Below are 20,145 nucleotides of genomic sequence, written 5' to 3'. Positions count from 1 at the left end.
AATTTCCCACTTCATTAAGCCCAGTGTTATTAATCTTGGGGCACACACTACGGCTAAGCTTGTTTTCAAAGCAATCATGTTGGTCATGACACATGCACAAAACCTAATAAACATAATTACTAAAACAATTCTGGCAAGGTCTTTTTCCTGCGACATCAGAGGGGATCATTTGTATGAAAGGGCAACGAGGATGTAAGTTTGCGTGTATGTTTGCACAGACGAGAGACGACACTTGCAGTCCTACGCTTGTGTGTGTACGTGTGTGTGTGTGTGTGTGTGTGTGTGTGTGTGTGTAAAAACATGCTCTGTGTGACTGGATGTTTGAGTGTGAACTGAAAGGTGTAAATTGGCCTGTCAAAATGCATATATTTGTAATGATTAATCCCTCACCAAACCGGACAGAGGCCTGAGCAGCGGTATCTGACCAGTAGTCCGTAGGGAAGGGATGAGGGGGTGAGGGGGGCTCACCTTGCAGTCCGTTGCCGTTGGCGCTGGTGCAGGAGGGGGGTGGGGAGGCCTGGGGTCGGACCACAGGGGCGAAGGCGCTCTTTTGTTTAACTGCAGAGACGATAGGGAAGGAAAGGGAAGGAGGGAGGGAGGGGGAGAGTGAGAACGTGCTGTGAGTAGTGCTCGAGAGGGAGAGGGCAGTTAAGGTAAGGCTGGGATAGTATTACTGCCAGGGGGGATACATGATCAGTACTCACAGGCCCCTACCATCAACATCTTGTCCGGTTGAACAAATACTGGTGGCATATGGTGAAATACACATAAAAATGAATATTACTTCTAGCCTGAGCTACATGTGTGTTCTCCAAAACACTAAAACCAAGCAAGCCCTTGTGAATGAATAGTAATATATTATCACCATCAATAATGTTATAACCCTGTCAGAAGTGATTCATAGAAGTGAAAACGAATGTGGGAACTGGAATTAAATCAGCAGCAGCTTAGTGCTACTACAGCGTGCGATAGTGGCAAGCTACTCACTTCCATATGGAGAGTTGGCAGAGGATCCGTTGAGGAACCCAGGGGAGCTTGGCACTCCCAGGTTCATACCGGCATTGCCGTAGCCATTCATGCTGTTGCTGACGGTGTTGTAGCTCGACTGCTGCGGGGTGCTGCTGGAGATGTAGCCCCGGGGGGACACGCTGCTGGTGTTCCGGCTGTAGCCCACTGAATAACACGGATGAAAGATAGGAAGGGAAATTCATTCATTTATTTCCCTCTGTACAGTGTTTACCAGGGAAATGTTCACTGATTACAGTAAATAATAAGAGAAATTTACTGCTGCAATCAAACATTTTTATATCGGCACATACTGCAGATGCCAGGTTAATAAGAAATGAATTTGGCACTTAATTGGACTCTCTAACTGCTTGCATTATAGGTGGCGATGGGCCTGTGTTCAAAAAAGTAAAGTCTACGTCCATTTTCTTATTTTAATGACTGACAAAAGAAATTTAACTATTTCTCATCTCACTTTGCTGCCCCCCCTGGAATCCCCTCAAGGAGCCCCGGCAGGTCCCTGGACCCCACTTTTGAGAAACCACTGAGTTATGGAGCCATACCCTAAATCACATACCTTGGTCATTCCCTTGTGACTCAGACACATTGACTGCTAGCTGGCTGCTGAAGGAGTTGACTCCCATCATGCCGTGGGAGGCTGTGTTAGCGAGAGAGGGGATCTGGTTGTGGTTGCGGGGAACGCTGTACAGGGCCTCGGCGATGTCAGCTGCCCTCTTCAAAATGATCTCCTGAGAAGTGCAGAGAAGGCAGAGGTTTTGTTATTTATGTTTTTTTTTTTTTTTATATAGCTGTGCTTTTGCTTTGATGCATGGTTCATGACTATATGGTTAACTCACATCGCATGTAGCCTACATTGTTCCAGATATAGTGGTGAAAATACCCTTTGGTGATACTATCAGTAAATTTTCAATGGTTTCTCATGTAGCAGCGGACCGGAGGTACACGGTAAGCATGCTGAAGCAGCTGCAAGGATACAAACCTGATTGTTGTGGGGCATTCCATACAGGGCTTCAACGAGATCAGCTGCCCTCTTCAGTAACACCTCCTGATGAGGAAAACATAAAGAGTAAATGTTAAGACCTAAACAGATTATGTTTAGGACTCCAGTAGTCCGTACAGTAACAAACAATATCGAAAACTACATTACACAGCAGGGTCTTGGAGAGCTTCAGAAATGTTTACATATTCAGCCGACTAAATGTGCCACCCTGATTTAAGAGGCACAAGTGCTACATTTATACAGTGCTACTACTTTGCTCCTTCCAACCATGCAGAGCAGTGAATAATGTTCCCTATCTTAATTAAACTGGCATAGTCCTTTAAAAACAACACCTCACCCCTGATTCTGGGCTTCACGTTTGCTCCAGAGTTCAGCACTGAGTCCCCTCTCTTCAGAACAATAAAGTGAATTAGCTCTGGGTTAATCTAGTTCTGTTGTAATGACATTAAGGAATTTTTCAATTAACCTCTTTGACTGGCTGTTGCAAAGGACTTCACAAATGACTTCCCATCCAGCAAGAGCTGGGTGCTTGTGCCTTGGGGACACGGATGCTCAGGATGTGGTCTTATCCATGTCTGCATGCTTGCCCCCGCTTGACAATGCGGATTAGCTGTGTTGCTTTGGCTCTTAACACTGAAAATGAGTTGGCCCTGGATCCTGTTCCCCCCACTCTGTTTCGGGCTTACAGCTAGGTGGGGTTTGGCCTGTTTGTGTGTCTTTATCTCCTCTTTGAATTCAGCACTTACAATTAAATCCCTCTCAAGCAACCAGACTGCTCTCTTTGTTTTCTATAATACAGAAGGCAATATGCTCTATGAAAACCCTCTCCTCCTTTTAGAGTGCATTTAATCTGACAAAGGCAAGTTGCAGACATGGCTGTTGCGTGTGTTTTTTTTAAAATGCTCGCTTGTTGTCACCTGCTGTAGAGCAGAGATTTGTCGACTGTGCTGTTAGAACCCTGGTTAAAAGCAATGCAAATCTGTCACCAGAAACATCTCAGATGGTGCTTGTTTTCTTCCCACATTCGCTGTGTTTTCTTTTGCGGGCCTCAGTAATTTGTCTGAAGTGTTCCATCACTTGGCAATAGCAGTGTGGGATTAAGACGGCAGCTGCCGTAAATGAATGTAAACACAGCCTTCGCGCCTTCAAACAGCGGCCTCCAAGACTTGGCCTGCATTTCCAAGGCACAGTGTATGTAGTGTGTACGGAGTGTGTGTATGGGCCCTTTCATCCTGAGGAGCATATCTACCACAGTCCTTGATTTATCAAGATGAATCACTGTAGAAGCCACTTCCAGCATATGCCATGCTCTCTTATAGAAACATATCGCTTAATCCACCCCAAGTTACCGGATGGGTGGCTCTTAGAATGGGCATTTACCTCTGAAATTGGTGTGTATGCTCAACGTTGCATGCATCTAGTTTGCATACAAATAAAGAATTATGGTTGTCGTGAGGCAGGTAGACTAAATGAGAGGACCAGCTGTCTTGATGTGTTCTCATCAGGCAGAACAGATTTCTCTCTCTCTTGCTGAGTGAGATAAAGTGGTTTTCTTTCTTTTTGTCTGCAGTTAATAATTACCAATAATCTATTCTATCATATTTCAAGATCTCCTACATGGCTCTCAATTTTAAACAACAATTAAAGCAATTAAGACTGTCACGTTCGCAAGCCATGTTTCATTCTCTGTAAAACGTCCTCTCCCTCCTTGTCCATATGGTACTTTGCAGCAGTGACATAAGGACAGCTTGGAAAAAGGAGGAGAGAAAACGATATTGCCTCTCATCCTTAATCTGTCGTTTACCGCGTGGTGTCTTAACTAACCAAGCTGACTCGCAAGGCTATGCTTAAGTGGCAACCTAGTCATATCCGAGGATGATGAGAAGTGCTGCACCCAATCAAGGAAGAAGTTTGTTTTCTTCTGACGAGACGCTTTCATGCGTATCAGCTCACGCTGTGAATACGATTAACACAGAATAGTGTTCTGAGGGCATTTCCATGTAAATCTCAATGCTACTCCAGCATAAGTGTAATTGGCTTTCTTGTCATGGAGACATATCAGAACACACCATGTTAAATTGAAACAATTAAAGGCCTCAAATGATTTCTGTTGTTCTGTGACAAATGCGTGACAGATTTCTGCTATTGTTTGCCATGCTTTGCATAAAGGTCTCGTGTTCAACAACTGTTTAAATGGGCCGGCTCAGATGACAGATCACCTAAGATTTAGAAGCTGTTTTACGTTATTGCTGAGAAAAATATGAGAGGAAGCCATAACAAATGACATGTTATAAAAAATATCTAACAATAAGGAGACGTGGTGATTCTTGAAGCAGTAGATTAACATGGATGTTGTATTTATATTATCACAGTTAATAAAATAGGGCCTAGGTTATGTAGCTTGGAGTGCTAATGCCATTATAAAACTGTAAGGCAATTACTCTGTTAGCTCTAGCCTGAGGTAATGAATGCATTTAGAAGCATAGGGCCATTAGATGAAGGTACTTCAAAGAGCACAGGAAGAGAGATTCATTTAAATACATGGGTAATTGCTTGACATGAACACATTTGTAATATTTTCTCCTTGTGGATTACACAAAGAATTGGAAAAGAATGGGCTTATGCTCATTTTGGGAGGAAAGAAAAGAATCCAAAGCAATCAGCTTAATAATAAAACAATATTGAGTTTCCACTTTTAATTTCATAATGAATCTAATTTGTTACAGAAGAGAGAAATTGAGTGTGATATAATGTGATATCCAGTCTATTTGTCCATTACTGCCAGAGGGCACAAAATGGTATTATAAATTGTCTTTTTTATATTATGAATAGAAAATTGTTTTATAACAAGATCTTAAAAAGGAGGGTGAATTCCAAAGTCTCTCTTCACTTAACGCGATGCCCGCAAACCAATCTCCTTTCTCATCACTTGACTGCTCACACTTATTACTTTCATATTCACCCTGGACTTTGCATTGAATTTTTATATCTCCACTCCTCCCACAGGGTCAGACTGTCATCTACGATGTTGTCTTAGAATTACGAGGTAAACTTCAATCAGAGGCAGCTTCCCCCCTTTTTTTCTCTGTGTAGCAACAATATTAGCGTGCATCCCTTGCTATCCATGAGCACTCCCATATTGGCTTTCTGTCTCCTTACAATTACCACGTGTCTTACTGGTCCCAGGGAGAAGGCTGGTGGAAATCAATAGCGCAGTAATATTATCAACTGGAGGGTGAAGTCATGGGAGGGTGGGGGGGGGGGTAGAGGCGGTGAGTAGGCTTGGTGTCGATTTGCCTTTCCGCTAATGCACACCGTGCGTCCTCCAGCTTTATCTTCTTTTTATAGAGTCTCCCTACCTCACCTGCACCCTGTAATGGCTGTTCTCTATATGCCGTTTCTGTTCTCATTCCAAATGTACATGCAAGCCTCAGCCTGCCGCGGGCTGTTTTATTGGGAATGTGCTTTTGACCCCGAGAGCTGACCCTCAGATGGCAAGCTTAACAATGACGAATCACTTGGTGGGATCATTTACATGCCCCCTGAACCCCATATTTGGGTCCATTAGAGAGCAAATCAAATATTTATGTTGTTTATTGGAAGTGCAGGGTTTCATCTCACTCTGTGATTGTTTCATGCAAAGGCTGGGAGAGCATGCTATATTAAGTATACGCGCACCCAGGAAACTAATCTTGGGTTCAGTGTCAAAATCTGTCTCACAGCCAACAACGTTTTGTATTCAAGGAAAGAAGTAAGGTTTGTCCATAATAAAGCTGTTTAACAGCATTGTTCCCTTTGTTCAAAAGATGCGGATTTCGCAAAGACACTGTGACTTTATAAAATTGAAACAGTGCAGCTAGATTGACCGATGTTGCCTGCGGAGATAGTGAAAGTCATGTGGATATTAGAGGTAAGTGTACTTTACCTTTTGGTCTACGTTTACAGTTGAAATTAGAGTAACATTTCATGTCTAGGTGTTGTTTCCTGTCTCCACAGGGACCGAGTCTAATTGAAACACTTCATATACTGAACCAGGGACTAGCTGTGATGTTCCATTTCTCCGCGTTGCCTTGGTCAAACATCGATAGCTACCACACAGTCTGTTCTTTATTAAATTGTCCGTTGGACGTTAATGATATTGCTGTGTTGCATGCTGGGATTTAATAGATAAGGTCTTTAAAGGTTTTACAGTATTATTAAAACTCTGAGGTGGCCACCGCTTTACTACAAGCCGAGGGGTTTTGAACGCACTAATCAGTCATATTATTACACTTGACACATCTGGAACGTCAGTCACCAAAATAGTTACTGGCAGGGTGGCAATTAGTGAAAACACACAGATAGATTTTATCAATAGGAAATAGAAATAGTAAAAGAATCAAGGGAAATGAGAAGAGTAAAAGAATCAAAGAGTTTCTGCAGGGGAGGCAAATAAAAAAAAAACTTGTGTACCTTAGTTTTCATGCTCAGCTCTATCAATACGGCAGCCTATTTATGTGCCACACCAGTGTGTCTAAAACTGATGTGGCTTTCAACTCCTTCACCCAGGTTCAAAAGAAAACAATAAGAAAGCCGAAGCATAATAACATACAGTCTTTGTCTATTAGCTGCAGTAAGACTAGGGGGTTTACGGCACAGGGTTCTGTAAACAAAAGATTAAACCAAATCGAGCTGCAGAAAATGAAAGGAAAACATGAGTGGGGTAATGAGGGTGCAGACGTCGTTTCTGACCAGATTACCATCTCCACAGACTACTGGAGAGGAAAACGCCTGATTGAGCTATTTTACCACACAGAGAGTTTACGCCTCTCTTCCTCACACAAAACCAATACCATTACCACGCTGGTTAGTGGGTAAGCCACATATGTGAAGCAAAGCTGTTACAGTTTAGGGTCACAGTGCTCTGCGCTGATGGTAATGTTATTTTGTTTATTTGTCACATTTAGAGTATTGAGGCATTATAACCCAGACAGCTCCGTCTCATTGCCGTTTGATGATTTTCTACGCAGCTGAGACACTGTACTGACCTTTGGTAACCTCTCAGGATCACCAGGGTGTCTGGGGATGACCTTCTGCAGCCTCTGGAAACCATAGTCGATGGTAGGCTCATTCAGGGCTGAAAGAGAGGGAAGATGAAAATTAAAACCATTTCAGGGCCAATTTTGCCAGAGACAGGAAGAAACTAATTGAGAAATCTGTTAGAGTTTACAGTACAAAAGTCATTTCAGAATGCCTAATTTCAAAGAAACCTCAGGGGTGAGACGATGTTTTATGAAACATCATCAGCTGCGGGGTGGGGTGGTGGATGGGGGGGGGGGGGGGCGACGGAAAATGACACGGGTTCCTCTGACACTTGTGTCACCAAGTGTTATTCCATTAACAGCCGTGATGACCTACATCAGTCTGAGAGTCTGAGAATCCTTCAGAGGGACCCTCCCCCTTTTTATCTGCTTGAGAATATTGACTACAGCAAACTACATAGCGGGGGTCTTTTAATCTAACAGAGCTTTAATAATCTGTGAAAGGCTGTCCACACATTGATCTAGTGTAAGTTGCTGTCATTTCACCCTTCTGCACCAACTGTACTGCAACACTGGGTCCGTGAAATACGGCAGCAAATCCCATGGAGCCATTAATCTCTTCCACCCCTCAAATAGTAATCTGGGGCATGAGGCATATTGGGCGATGAATCAGAGGCACAAAGTAAATGAATCATAACCCAGACTTTGGTGAGAGCAGGGCGTTTTATGTCTGACAGTCCTAATGGGTAATTGAAGGCTTCCTTACAGCTCCGCCTGATTCTAAACAATCATGTGTACACTCATAGGCAGGACAAGGCGAGGGAGGGAGGGCAGAGGAGAGAAGGAGGGGAGGGAGGGGAGGAAAAGGAGGAGAGCGGTGTAAAGGGGGAAGGAACGACTTAATAGAGAACATCACTTCCCAATGTAGATATCATTTTCAGGAGAGTAACTCCGCCGAGCAAGGCGCTTCATAAATCAATGGCTTTCTATGGAGACTAATAAGAGCTGCCTGCCTCTATTCATTGTTCAGCCTGTAATTTGGCCCATCACTCATTACTCAGCATGTAATTTCAGCATTAACACCGCACAGCTCGCTGAACCTGCTGAACAACAGAGAAAGTGAAAGCAAGAAACCCCCCCCCCAACACACACACACACACACACACACACAGAGCCAAGCAGGGCCACTGAAGCACAAACCAGGGAGTCACGGCAGGAAAACGAACATTTATGTCTCTCACTCTTTCTTTTGTTCCCCCTCATCTAAATACACGTGCAGGCATGCTCACACGCAACCTACAGACACACACACACACACACACACACACACTTTACCTACTCACGCATACATACAGTACACGTGTACTTACACTGGCATACGCACAATCGAACACATGCATCGCTTCTGCAAAAACCTGAATACAGTAATTGCCAGCTCGACCGTGATCAAATGGAGCAATTATGTGTTCAAGCATGGACAATGCAGGGTGCTAATCGATAGCAAGGATCTAAGCTTGCAAATACAGTGGTATTCAGTCCTATTGGCCCGGCACACCTGAGTAAACCCCACGCCACCGCAACATACACTGCTGGAAATCTGATTTGACATGTCATCATGCGTCCCGAAACGACAAAGGTCTGCTTCGCAATGTGGGGGAACGCCATCTTCTCCTTAATAAAGGATTGATCTGCCGTATTGATCGTACATGACAAGGCTGTAGCAAGGAATTTGCCCCCTTTCTTTTGTTATTTCCACCCCCTTTCTTATCTATGCACTCTGGCTGTCCCATACATGTGTACATGTGTACGCACACGAGCATGTGTGTGTGTGTGTGTTTGTGTGTGTGTGTGTGCCCGGCTGAGAGAGCGAATGTGCACGGCAGCCCTGCCAGACCCCGCTGCTCAGTGTGATGTAAATTGTGTATGTGTAAAAAGCACTCCATAATCAGGCCATCCATCATCAGAGGCTGTCAGTGGGCTCTCTCAGGGTGATACATCACGCTCTCCTGTCCTCTGCCTCAGCTGGGGCCTACACAACCCGCCAGGCATGCTGGGAACACAGCCGGAGAGACGTACAGTACAGGACGAGACCTAGGTTGGGAGAGGTGTTCTGTTTGATATGCCTCTCCAATGATAATGATGCCCTACTGTAAAAGCAAACCGAAGAATTATGATGAATGTGATTTAGAGGGTAGGAGATGTTGTAGCCTTAAAGAGCTGTTTAAACTGAATTTTATATATTTATTTTATGTTTTTTACAGTTTATATACAGTATTTAATGGGGTCAAACTGTCAAACTGAACAAAAAAAATGTCCTATGTCTAGGTTTTAAACAAGGCTCAGTGTTGTGCAGTCGCAGTCCAAGCGTCAGGCATGATCTCCACATGTCGACATGTCGCCATCTCATCTATCATGGAGATGATCTTTGTAACAACCCCGGCGTAATGAAATTGGTGACACAGACCGCCATCTGCTATTGATTTCATGCAAATGCTTTTGACAGCTGATGGAGACTTGCATTAGCACTAAACGGTGCTGTCAGTTGATGAGTTGACAGTTTTGTAGTCATAGCATGTACACTGGTGCAGACAGATACAGACAATGTCAATAATCCTGTAAGAGCTGCTGATGATATATACTGAGCACTTATATTCAATCCGGACAATAAATGTGTTATGTGTGTATTCATCGCACTGCTCCGCACATTTTTTCTTCTGAGCAAAGATTTTCTTTCATCTGCTGAGCTTTTACAAGAATCATTGGGACTGCTCCCCTTACTTTTTCTTACACCACACACATTGACAGCAGCCGCCCCCACCCACCCCCCCTCCCCCACTTACACTCCCACTTCTTCACCCTGTGTCTTTTTTAATCCTTGGCACATCATTATGTTCTAACTTCACACTCTGTCGTAAACTTTACTCTCTTCCAAAGATATAACAGGCAAATCTAGCTCTGCGTTGCCCTTGCATGACTCCATGCATGCCAAAATTAGTTTGGCCCTCCTCGTCCTTCCAACACAATATGGTGAAAGAAGGGAGGGTGAGGGTGTGGAAGGAGCATGCCTCTCACCCCCCCACCCCTTTTTACCCCCTCTGTAAGGGTTCTCAGTCGCTGCAAGGAAACCCTCCATACACATCCCATAAATCCTGCACTGGGTGGGGAGTCTAGCCGAGGGGAGGAGGGACCGAGGAAGGCAGGGGGAAAAGGGGGGGGGGGTACGATAGGGGTGCAGTGGGGGGGTCGCTGGCACGTTCCAGTCACGCCCGCTTCCCGGCCCGCGGCCAATCAATACCACTTTCCTGTTTTAGAGGCGGGTAATTATGAGGTGGAGAGATTGTGTGACCTCTCACCCCTGCTGCATTACTCGCCTGATATTAAGATAAATTGCCTGATTTTGGGTAAACATATGCTGCAATTCAAACTGTCAGCACTGGTTTGCTCAGGGATAATTTGTATTGATCTCCTGGCTTCTTCCCCATTTTGCTTACTGACCTCATGGATAATTAGAGAAAAAGAGACACGGGGAGGTAAGGCAGGGCTTGCATTTGAATACTTTGCAGGAGAGATGAAGAGCACATGGGAGGGGGCGGGGGGAGTGGGTGGGGGGGGGGGCAGCGGGAACATTATGGACTAATAGAATTTTCATTTTCTCTCATCTTCTGTTCAGATTTAGACAGGCAACATGTTTTGTCCAATTACATCGCTCATGTCTTTTTCCCTGCTTGTGTTACATATAAGGAGATATAATTGTTCATAGATTTTTTTTTCCCATGGTTTAATTTCAGAAATGATTAGAATTTAACAAAAGTAATGAGACAACAGAGTGAAAGCTAATATATTTCAAATTAAACAGCTGATAACCAAACAAATTATTGGGTAAAATTAACATGGTAACAGATGATTTTGGACAAAGAGAAAGACCCGCTCCTTCTTAAAGGAATTTTTTATAAATATTGTAGTTTTCTGACTCTAGAGAGTGAATGATCATGTTTCAGAATATGGAGAAATGGAATGCATGACTCTGTGTGCAGCTGCGACCATATCATTTCCAATTTTGAATATCACGCATGCGTACAAGCATTCATGGCCGGGCTTCAGTGGAATTCCTCTGACTGGAATGTGCACTTCCCAATCTTATTTTCATCTTGACGCCTTAATCTGCTCGTCCTTTCATGCCACCAACACATTTTCTCTGAGAGCTCCTTTAGCCGCCTCAGTCTCGCCACTTTACTTAAAATGTAGAGTGGATGGCGTGTACATGGCATCTGAGTGTGGTCTGCTGCTCCTTCTCCATGTTCTCTAGAAATAGGACATGAGTAACCGCTCTGCAGGAACAGTGTAACATGGCCGACGTTGGCAGCCAGAAGTGCTTACATGGCAATACACCACTATGTGCCCTCGGTCTATATGGAAGTGGATTGAACACATGTATTGACTTACAGTATCAGGGTATAAACATAGGGAAATGTTTGAGCAAAGCAGTAAATTTAAGGGAAATTGTTCCTTGTTAAGTCTATGAGCCTGAATGGAAGCTTGCACAGAGTACTAGCATTCCTGCCAGCCATTACAGCTTATTACGATAACTCTATCTTTCCAGGAGATAAAAACCTAGCCTTGTTGCCATTTGCCAGCTATTACTTTCGCTAATTATACTTAACTGCTTCGAGCTTATCTCCACTCCTCCTACACCATTGAGCAGTTATTTTTTTCTTTCCCCTTAACACAAATTAGAGGTGGAGTGGGAGTTGGAAAAGGGGGAGACAGATAAACAGCACAGGCAGAAGTTCATTCAAGTGTTATTGCATTTGTGACTTGTCAAACAGTCTAACTGAAGCCTTCTAGGCACCTGCAGTCTGTTAGATGGATGCAGGTCAGAACAGCATCGCCAAACATAATGACCTCATCTAAGAGTTTACTGGAGACATAGAAAGAATAAATCTCTCAGTGTCACTGTAAGGAGTTAAAATTGAATATTGTACATACAAAGAAGGTAAGATATTCAGAGGTCATGCTGCAGCTTCACAGTATAGATACAATATATTCCAGTGTTGAGGGAAGAGAAAACACGCATGCAGATGTAGAGACCATCCTAAAAAACCAAACCAAGCCAAATTGGAATGTTCACAGCAAACCCACGCAAAGCAAACCTCATCTGTTTTAACACTGACCATATCATCTCCATCCACTGCAGCCAGTTATCACTGAGTGATTCCATCTCCAGCAGTCTCAAGATGAACAGGAAATTAAAATTTCAAAGATCTGCAGTTAAGATAAATCAATGGAGACAGATCAATGTTCATTGAAATTTCATGAACTTTGAGCCAATACAGATGAAAAAACCTAGACAGTTACAGTCTCCAGCAGATATTGCTCCTGCAACAGATAAAATGTAATTAACACGGTTAAAAGGGAGCAATGTTACAGATTGCACATCCATAATTTCAGACTCCCTTCATATTGGTTGTATTATTAGAAAGGGCCAAAGACACCTGTTCAATCCTCTTAGATTACATCTAAAGTATGTGTGCCACTTCTCTAAGGACGTCGGCGGACTTTTACACATTACTGGCCAACAGAAATCAAATGGGTTCCCTTCACAGCTGATTGCAAGCGCAAATTAATATTGTAAAATGAAGATCAATACATGGACGGGGTACAGATCGATGACGGCTAAATTACGGCCGCGTTTTCCCCCTCATTCAAGATGAGTTGTGTTTTCCTCTCAAAGTCAATACCGTGCTGCCTCCCTCATTCATTTCTCAATAAACTTGCCGATGAATTTCAATCAAAATGCGGCAGTGGAGGAGGGATAGAGGAGGGGGGGGAATGAGAGGTGGAGTTCTTTTAAAGCCCGTTGGGTGTGGATCATACTGAAAATGGGGCAAGAAGAGGAGGTAGAGAGGAGGAGGAGGAGGGGAAAGATCCTCGTCTATCAAGAGCCCCCCTCCCTGCCTCCTCTGTCTATCTTTCCTGTGGCAGAGGACTGATGCTGTGACTTGGTGAGGACAATCCATTTTAAGAACCATTACAAAACAGACCTCTAACGACACTGTGGGACAAAAAGTGGGTCCAATTAAAATTAAATCAATGAATACCGTCCTTACGGTGGGAGAAAACACACACCCATACTTTCATTTTTTCTCTTGAAAGATACTCACAATACATTTCACAGAGAGATGTAATGGGGGAAAATACATGCTCAACTAGCAAGTACTTATTTCAATCAATTTCCTGGAGCTGGATTTCACAGGTCACTTGCTGATAACACGCTGTGGAATAATGCCACAGTGTGCTTCTCAAAGCCTACCTGACAAGCTGCCTGACAGTGGGGGAGTGCGAGCACGTGTCACGTCAGCCCTCTAATTGGACACAAGGACCTTCCACTGTGGAACCTTGTCGTGCTCCACACAAGCTCACAAGGCCTTCAAACCAAGCCCATCTAACTTGGCAACGAGTGTCTGCTCCACTCCTGTGGAGCTAGTGCTAAATACCAGAGTTGTAATGAGACAGGCAGGTATGGGGATGTGGCTAGTGGATAACATGCTTTGACACATGCTAAAACTGTTGTGCCAACTGGTTACAACCCACTTGACTGTTGCAATGACATTTACAAATGCCTATTTCATCCTTTCTCATTCCAGAAGTGTCACAGTGCAGGGTGATTTTTTTTTTGTTTTTTTAATCTGCAGATAAATTTAAAATAGTCTCCAATTTGAAATGCTATGTGTAACAGATTTATAATTGTAAATATACAGTGCTTATATGCACTACGGTGTTGTGCCGGCAAGTACTCGTCTAAAGCAGATCTGTTTACATACCTCCTTGAATGCCTTTGATTATAGCATATCTTTGCTGTAGGCCACACCCCAGAACTGACCAGCAACCACTTGCGTACCAAACCCAACCCTTCAGGACAGGAAATGAAAAGGAAGCTTTCCATCTGATCAGCTTCTAAGTCTGGGACTTCAAAGTGACGGCAGGGTGGAGAGGAGACGTAAGGATAGGCCCGATTCACAGGCTGAACAGCACAGGGCCCTATCTGATGTGCTCTGATAAAGACGTCTGTGTTTGTTTACTTAATTCTTTTGGAGAGGAGGGTCCATTTTCTCCCTCTTTCTAAGAGTGGAACAGGAAGTGTGTTTAAATTCGGATTTCAAAGCTGGATATCACTATTTATATATCTGATTTGCTGCACAACAAGGTTGCCGGTTCAGTTTTGGTGCAAGCAGAATGTAAAGACTGTTTTTAAATGAATGAAGTTAAAAAAATTAGTTGAAGCTTAACTAAAAAGAGACCTTACTTCTTACTTCCACATCGTACTTTTCCACCCCTTACAGAGCTGACATTTCTTGCTCTCCACCAGTATTGAGTGAAGCACACATGACCCCTTTGTCCTTATGTTGATGAATGACTGCCTCATACCCATTTTGTCAGATTTTGGTGCAGTGGAGTCGATAGCGTCACCTTGACGAGGAAAGTTTGTGATCCATCAGCCCTCAAGGCTGTCTGGCCTCAACTAAGGCCTGGCAAGAGCAGCTCACTGTATGGGGCATCTGCTTCATCCAAAATCCTTCACCCAGTGTGTTGCGATCATGTGAGGTCGAACGAATGGCTCTTATTACTGCCGCTTTACAGTGAGGAAAAAAAAAAAGAAAAGAAAAAAGAAAAAACACTTGACTTGTACTAATAGCTGAGAAGCCATGCTGGTCACCAAAGGTCTGAAGACGAAGCACCCTGTCAGTGCCCAGCTTGGGAAATTAGCAAATAATGTTCCCTTCCCCCTGACAAATGTGTGACAGCTCGCCTTCGCCAATCATTCTCTCCTAACGTTATGATGCATGTCCTGGATCCCCACTGGAGGATACAGGCGAAGTTTACTGACCCTCAATTTACCCATGACAAATGGGGTCCCGGTAAATGTGCGTTTTCTGGGGCGCGGAAGGGGTTCATTTTAAGCAATCCTGGTTATGTGGATGTCACTGATTAGGATAAATAGTGGCTGAGTGTGTTAGGACTGCTTGCAGAACCATATTACCAAGGGCCTGCATCGTTGCCCCTAGAGGGGAGCTCTCGTGGAAACTTGGCCAAGATAGAAAACCAAAAGCTCTGATGCAATTAGGAGCTTAAATTGGATAAATCGTACGGTCAAAGTTTTTATTTATGATTTACTCGTTCATACAGTACTGTAACTACGTTGTAAAAAGGTTACGATGCTGCAAATGAGGCTGAAAATTGAGACTTTTTGTTTGAAAAATATCTGATAAAACCAGCATGTACTCTTTGCAGCGCTTAATAAAGAGTAAAGTATAATAAAGTATTGACTCGGGCACAGCTAGGACTTTCTCCTTTTGATTTTCTACAACCTTGCTGACAGTTGGTTCTACCAGTCCTGTCCTGACCAATGGATAACCAATACATGGATTAGACAGAGGACAAGCTAGCAAGCTCCAAGGGACAACACTTTGTTAGAAGGTAAAAAGGTATAGACTGTAAAATAGCAACACTTTGTTAGAAAGTAAAAAGGTATAGACTGTAAAATAGCAACAATTCCTTTCATTCCTGCCATTCTTTTAAAAATGTGCCAATTAAAATACAAATATAAGCTCCTTGAAGCAGTCAGAAAAACTACAACCTACTAAAGTTTTATATAGTATGTCTGTTTGTCTCGTTAGTGTTTTAAACATTCAATAGTCAATGCCAACAGGATTATTTGACATACACTACACGGTGCTCTCTTTCTGAGAATGGATTGTGAGTTTTGGAGCAGTTCCAGGGTACTAACCCGAGTGAGGACGTGTCCCTCTGCTGTTCGAATCGACTGCAGTCTCCTCTATGTTGACTCTTGGTAATTTGTGATAATTTCTTAAATTGAGCGACTTAAATCTCCACAATTAGGGTGGTGGTGCAAGAAGAGTCAACATGAAAAAAAAAAGCCTAAAAAGGCACTCCTCTCAAGCTGTGCTCTCAAGTCACGCTTGAAGCCATATGCTTTGATAACTAGACCTTTGATATGCACATGTTGCTCTCCAATATGACACCGGAACATTTTGCGCCTTTTAGACAGCGCTGTGTCACCGCATGCCCTTTTTCAGCTCATGTAATTTGCTATTGTAACTCGAGGTCACTTCAAATCTATTTGCTTGTGTCGTGCCATTTGTTCAAGTGCTGTAACACTGAGAGAAAAGCTATGGTTTGAAATGAGCCGTTTCACTCTTAAATATCCACTCTCGTGCACTCAATCTATCAGCCTATTCACATTTTAATGTGCGAGAGAAGTAGCTAACATCCTTTTCACCTTGCAATTACTGTACATATGGAATCAGTGATATCTAATTCTAGCGTTATGCATTCTGCTCTCTTTAATTCTCTCTTTCATTCTCTCAAGCATCAACCCTACAATCAGGGTGAGCCACACAGGGAATAGCAGAGCAGAGAAGCCGGACCTGTCTATTGGTGACTTTCTCTTTTAATTCACCGCACTAATCAATTGTACCACCGTTGCCTCCAGGGGTAATTGTATCTTTATACTAACTGGAAGTGAGTAGGAACCCAGGGAAGACAGAGGAAGAATGGAGAGGAAAAAATCAACAAAGATAGAGAGAAGGGGACACGTTTCCCCAGTAAAACCTGATGGTAATCATCCCAATCCGCTTAGCCTCTGTGACTAATGGGGTCTGTTCTTAAGGGACCTGGCACTTTCACCAGGGTGCTATAGAAGCCATTAATGTCTTAACTTATACACCTTCTCAGGGCTGTGCAGTAACACATGTACACACAGACACACACACTCGCGCGCAGACACTTTCTCCGTCTCGCTTGCTCTCACACTCTCACACAAACAGACACAGACACACACTTACGCAGCCACACTACACTCCTGTTTCATTATCCCGGTGCCTTGTTGGCCTCTGCTCCGCTCCTGCTAGGGAGGTTAAATGCAGGAGAGCTGGGCCAGACTGCACGGTTGGAGGAGAAGGGGGACGCATGGCTGGGGGTGGTAGTGTTGGTGGAGGTGGAGGTTTGGGGAGCGAGAGAGGGGGACTTGATGAGAAACAGCTGCCCCAGGATGGAGGGGTCTGGATGGAGAGGGGCGGGAGGGGGGCAGCCCCCACTTTGCAATTCTGCTGTGCTCAAGGCCAGGGCTGTGCTAGAGGCCTGGGGGTGCTGGGGGGAAGTGAGAGTGCTTTGACGCGCCCCTGTTTCATTCTGCCCATCAGAGTTGGAACAGACAGAGGCTTCCAGGTCAGACAGGCTCTGACCTCCGCAACCTCTGTCTCCTCACCAATGATGACAGATAAGACCGCCACTTCCTTCTGTTAGCCAAGATAATCAGATCCCTTACTTATAGTGTGACACACACACCTCTCTCTCGCCTCCTGCACACTTTCTCTCCGATGAATTCATACTGAACACACATGAATGCTTTTACACACACACACACACGCACTCGAGAATAACTTCAGACACACTCATGCACTTAACCTAGATATTGCTTTTCTAATCTGATTCATAAAAAATGAAACCACATTTTGCCTAACAAAATCAGCAAATTAGCAGAAAGCATTATCTGTCTCACAACAGGGCAGATAAAGAGAATTGGCAGAATGAGTTATCCTGACAGCTTGAGTTTAACAGAGCTTGGCAGCGCCCTTGTATGATGGCAGGTCAGACGGGGATCGAGTTGCACTTGTAGGAGCCCGTCCACGAAACACCTTTTCGCTAGCAGTGCAGATCTCACACATTTAACATTCAGCAAGCAAGGCCTTGGTTTATCATGATTAGCGCCTGGACTCAGGGCTGAGGGCTCCATCCAGACAGAGGGAAGAGAGGAAGGGTAGAGGGAGGAGGGGGGGGGGGGCACAGGAGAAGCCTGTAGAAATAAAAAGAGAGAGGAAGAGAAGGTTTTGACTCACCAGTATAGACAAATCTCCCAGGGGCACCTTTGCAGAACTGCTTGGACTTGTAGGACAGCGTGACTTCCACAACACCGGGGATGTGCCGAGGTGGAGTCTGGACGCGGATGGCGTGGGGAGTTATCAGCTGGATTACAGAGGAAAAAGAAAAGAAATAATGAGCCCTCTGCAATAACAGGCTAGAGTCTGTACTTTTATTACTTCTGGCAAGAAAGTTTGTCTTAACAGTTTTGAATAAAATAGATTTTTCTACATAAAAAGAGCTGGATTCCTAATATTATGACTGAACTTTATTCAAATCTGTAGAGCGAAATGAGAAATTCCGCATCATACCTCACTCCATACGAGCATGGTGCCGAAAACGACTTGTAGGCCATCAAAGAAGTTGTCCCCTATGATGATGACAGTGGCTCCTCCAGTGGTCCATCCCTCACTGGGACTGATAGCCTTAATGCACGGGGTGGCTGCTTATCCAAGACAAAGAGAAGAGCAAATTCAGCACCTAGGCTTCAACAGTCAGGCCCATGTATCTTTCCACACAGACATATTACTGCATCACCTCTACATTCAGCCCTCCATGTCTCTCTCACAAAGACATATCATGGAAATTGCCCCTGGAAAAAAAATGATGGATTTGTCCTTTAAGGCATGAGAATCAAAATCATTTATCAGCGCGCTGGAGTGGTGTAGTTAAGCAGACCCTTCAAATGGTCCACTTCACAAAGGCTAAACGCTGGGCTCGCCAGGAAAATGATTTGATGGAGCAAATTATGTGTCAGGGCAAATGTAGCTATCAGAATTGATTAAGCATGCACCCGCATGTACAGTAAAATTTCAAAGTTGAACACATCTTAAATGAGTCAAGAATACAGGCTGTTAAAGTGGAAATGACAAGCTAAAGCTTTGCTGGTTCATGTTATTTCATTACCTTTGTTCTGCATATGCAGTACAGTGCACACCGTGTGTAGTTTCAGGTTTCATAACGTGAAATGCACTCATGAATTATTCAGATGACGTTTTTTTTTTTTTTTTTTCTTGCTTTTTGTGATCGATTCAATCCATTTCATATTGTTTATTACAATGCTTTTCATCTGGCATGACTTCTGCTACATAGCTCTGCCATTCATCAACAGTCTGGGTTGTTATTATAATCTAATTTGAGTGATCTGGTGCCTCACATTCACTGTCATTTGATGCATTACCTTAATATGGTGTTCAGCACAACACCGTGTTTACAACAGAAATAGCATGACAGCTAGCCATAAAATAGCAATATCAAATTTAATCTATTCCCATCAATATCTTTTAATACACTATGAATTGTGCATGTTTTTTTCCCAGCTGTTCAAAATGTGAGCAACTATTTCAGCAAGTTCCTTTTCCTTTACAGGCTCAGTTCTAAACCTCTATTATCCTTTCCATCCAGTAAGTAAATCACAGTCGGCCATTGTTGTATGGATCACCTCAGACAAGACATCTCCCTTTGTTTGCCTTGCTGTTGGGTCTGTTCAGGTTATGTTTGCTCTCTCTCCCTGCCCATAAAGTGCACACACACACATTGGTACTACAGGGAATCTGACTTTAACAGGCGCTGTTGACTTCATGCTAATCACCTCGTACAGATTTTCATTTGTGAGGCCTGGAGGAGTGACATTTGCTTTCCTTAATTGCGAAGCGGAGCGTCTGAAAGAGGACCAACCCTCTATGGGCATGCTGGGCCCCCTCTAAGGGCCTGACCTTCATCAGTGCGGACGATTACAGCAAATAATTCACCCTTCAAAATTACTGTAAACAAATTGACTTTGGGGATGAGAGAGAGGGGGGCAGGAAAGAGGAGGAGGAAAGGAAAAGGGCCTGATGGTGACGGTGACTATTGGGGGGCAGCTGCAGCCTGAAACCTATGACAGGCATACACAATCATGCACGCACGCACACACACAGAAACACAGACGCACCACCTCGGAAATCCCAGTGCCCCCTCCCACACACAGAAGGACCCATGGAGAGGCAGCGACTGAGGCCCTAAGCCGTCCACCCTTCTGCCTAAAAATTTGCATATGTCTCAATGCACAGACAGAGAGGGGAGCATGTGCTGAATGGGGACCGTGGCGAAGTGGATTACACAGTCAGCGCAGGCTATCTGATGACAGACACGCACAATGCCCCCTCAGCAGATGATAGG

The 20,145-nt window shown here is 43.9% G+C and overlaps 1 protein-coding gene across 8 annotated transcripts in view; it reads right to left on the bottom strand.

Moving 5' to 3' along the window:
• Positions 1 to 20,145, bottom strand: part of LOC137197152 (transcription factor COE3) — a 68,480-nt gene that overhangs the window by 2,743 nt on the left and 45,592 nt on the right. For 2 of the 8 annotated variants that reach the window (XM_067610329.1, XM_067610332.1), the window contains exons 9-15: positions 18,297 to 18,427; positions 17,964 to 18,090; positions 7,054 to 7,142; positions 2,006 to 2,071; positions 1,583 to 1,754; positions 988 to 1,173; positions 391 to 558 (exon numbers count right to left, since the gene is read on the bottom strand). In XM_067610329.1, coding sequence (XP_067466430.1) covers positions 391 to 558; positions 988 to 1,173; positions 1,583 to 1,754; positions 2,006 to 2,071; positions 7,054 to 7,142; positions 17,964 to 18,090; positions 18,297 to 18,427 — 939 coding nt within the window. Of the gene's footprint in view, positions 1 to 390; positions 559 to 987; positions 1,174 to 1,582; positions 1,755 to 2,005; positions 2,072 to 7,053; positions 7,143 to 17,963; positions 18,091 to 18,296; positions 18,431 to 20,145 lie in introns of all 8 variants that reach the window. The other 6 variants (XM_067610328.1, XM_067610330.1, XM_067610334.1 and 3 more) reach the window with 3 other exon arrangements.

The sequence above is a fragment of the Thunnus thynnus genome, chromosome 14, assembly GCF_963924715.1.
Source record: "Thunnus thynnus chromosome 14, fThuThy2.1, whole genome shotgun sequence".
Taxonomy (NCBI): Eukaryota; Metazoa; Chordata; class Actinopteri; order Scombriformes; family Scombridae; genus Thunnus; species Thunnus thynnus.
The sequence above is the reverse complement of the archived record's forward strand: the minus strand, read 5'-3'. Positions and strand labels throughout refer to the sequence as shown.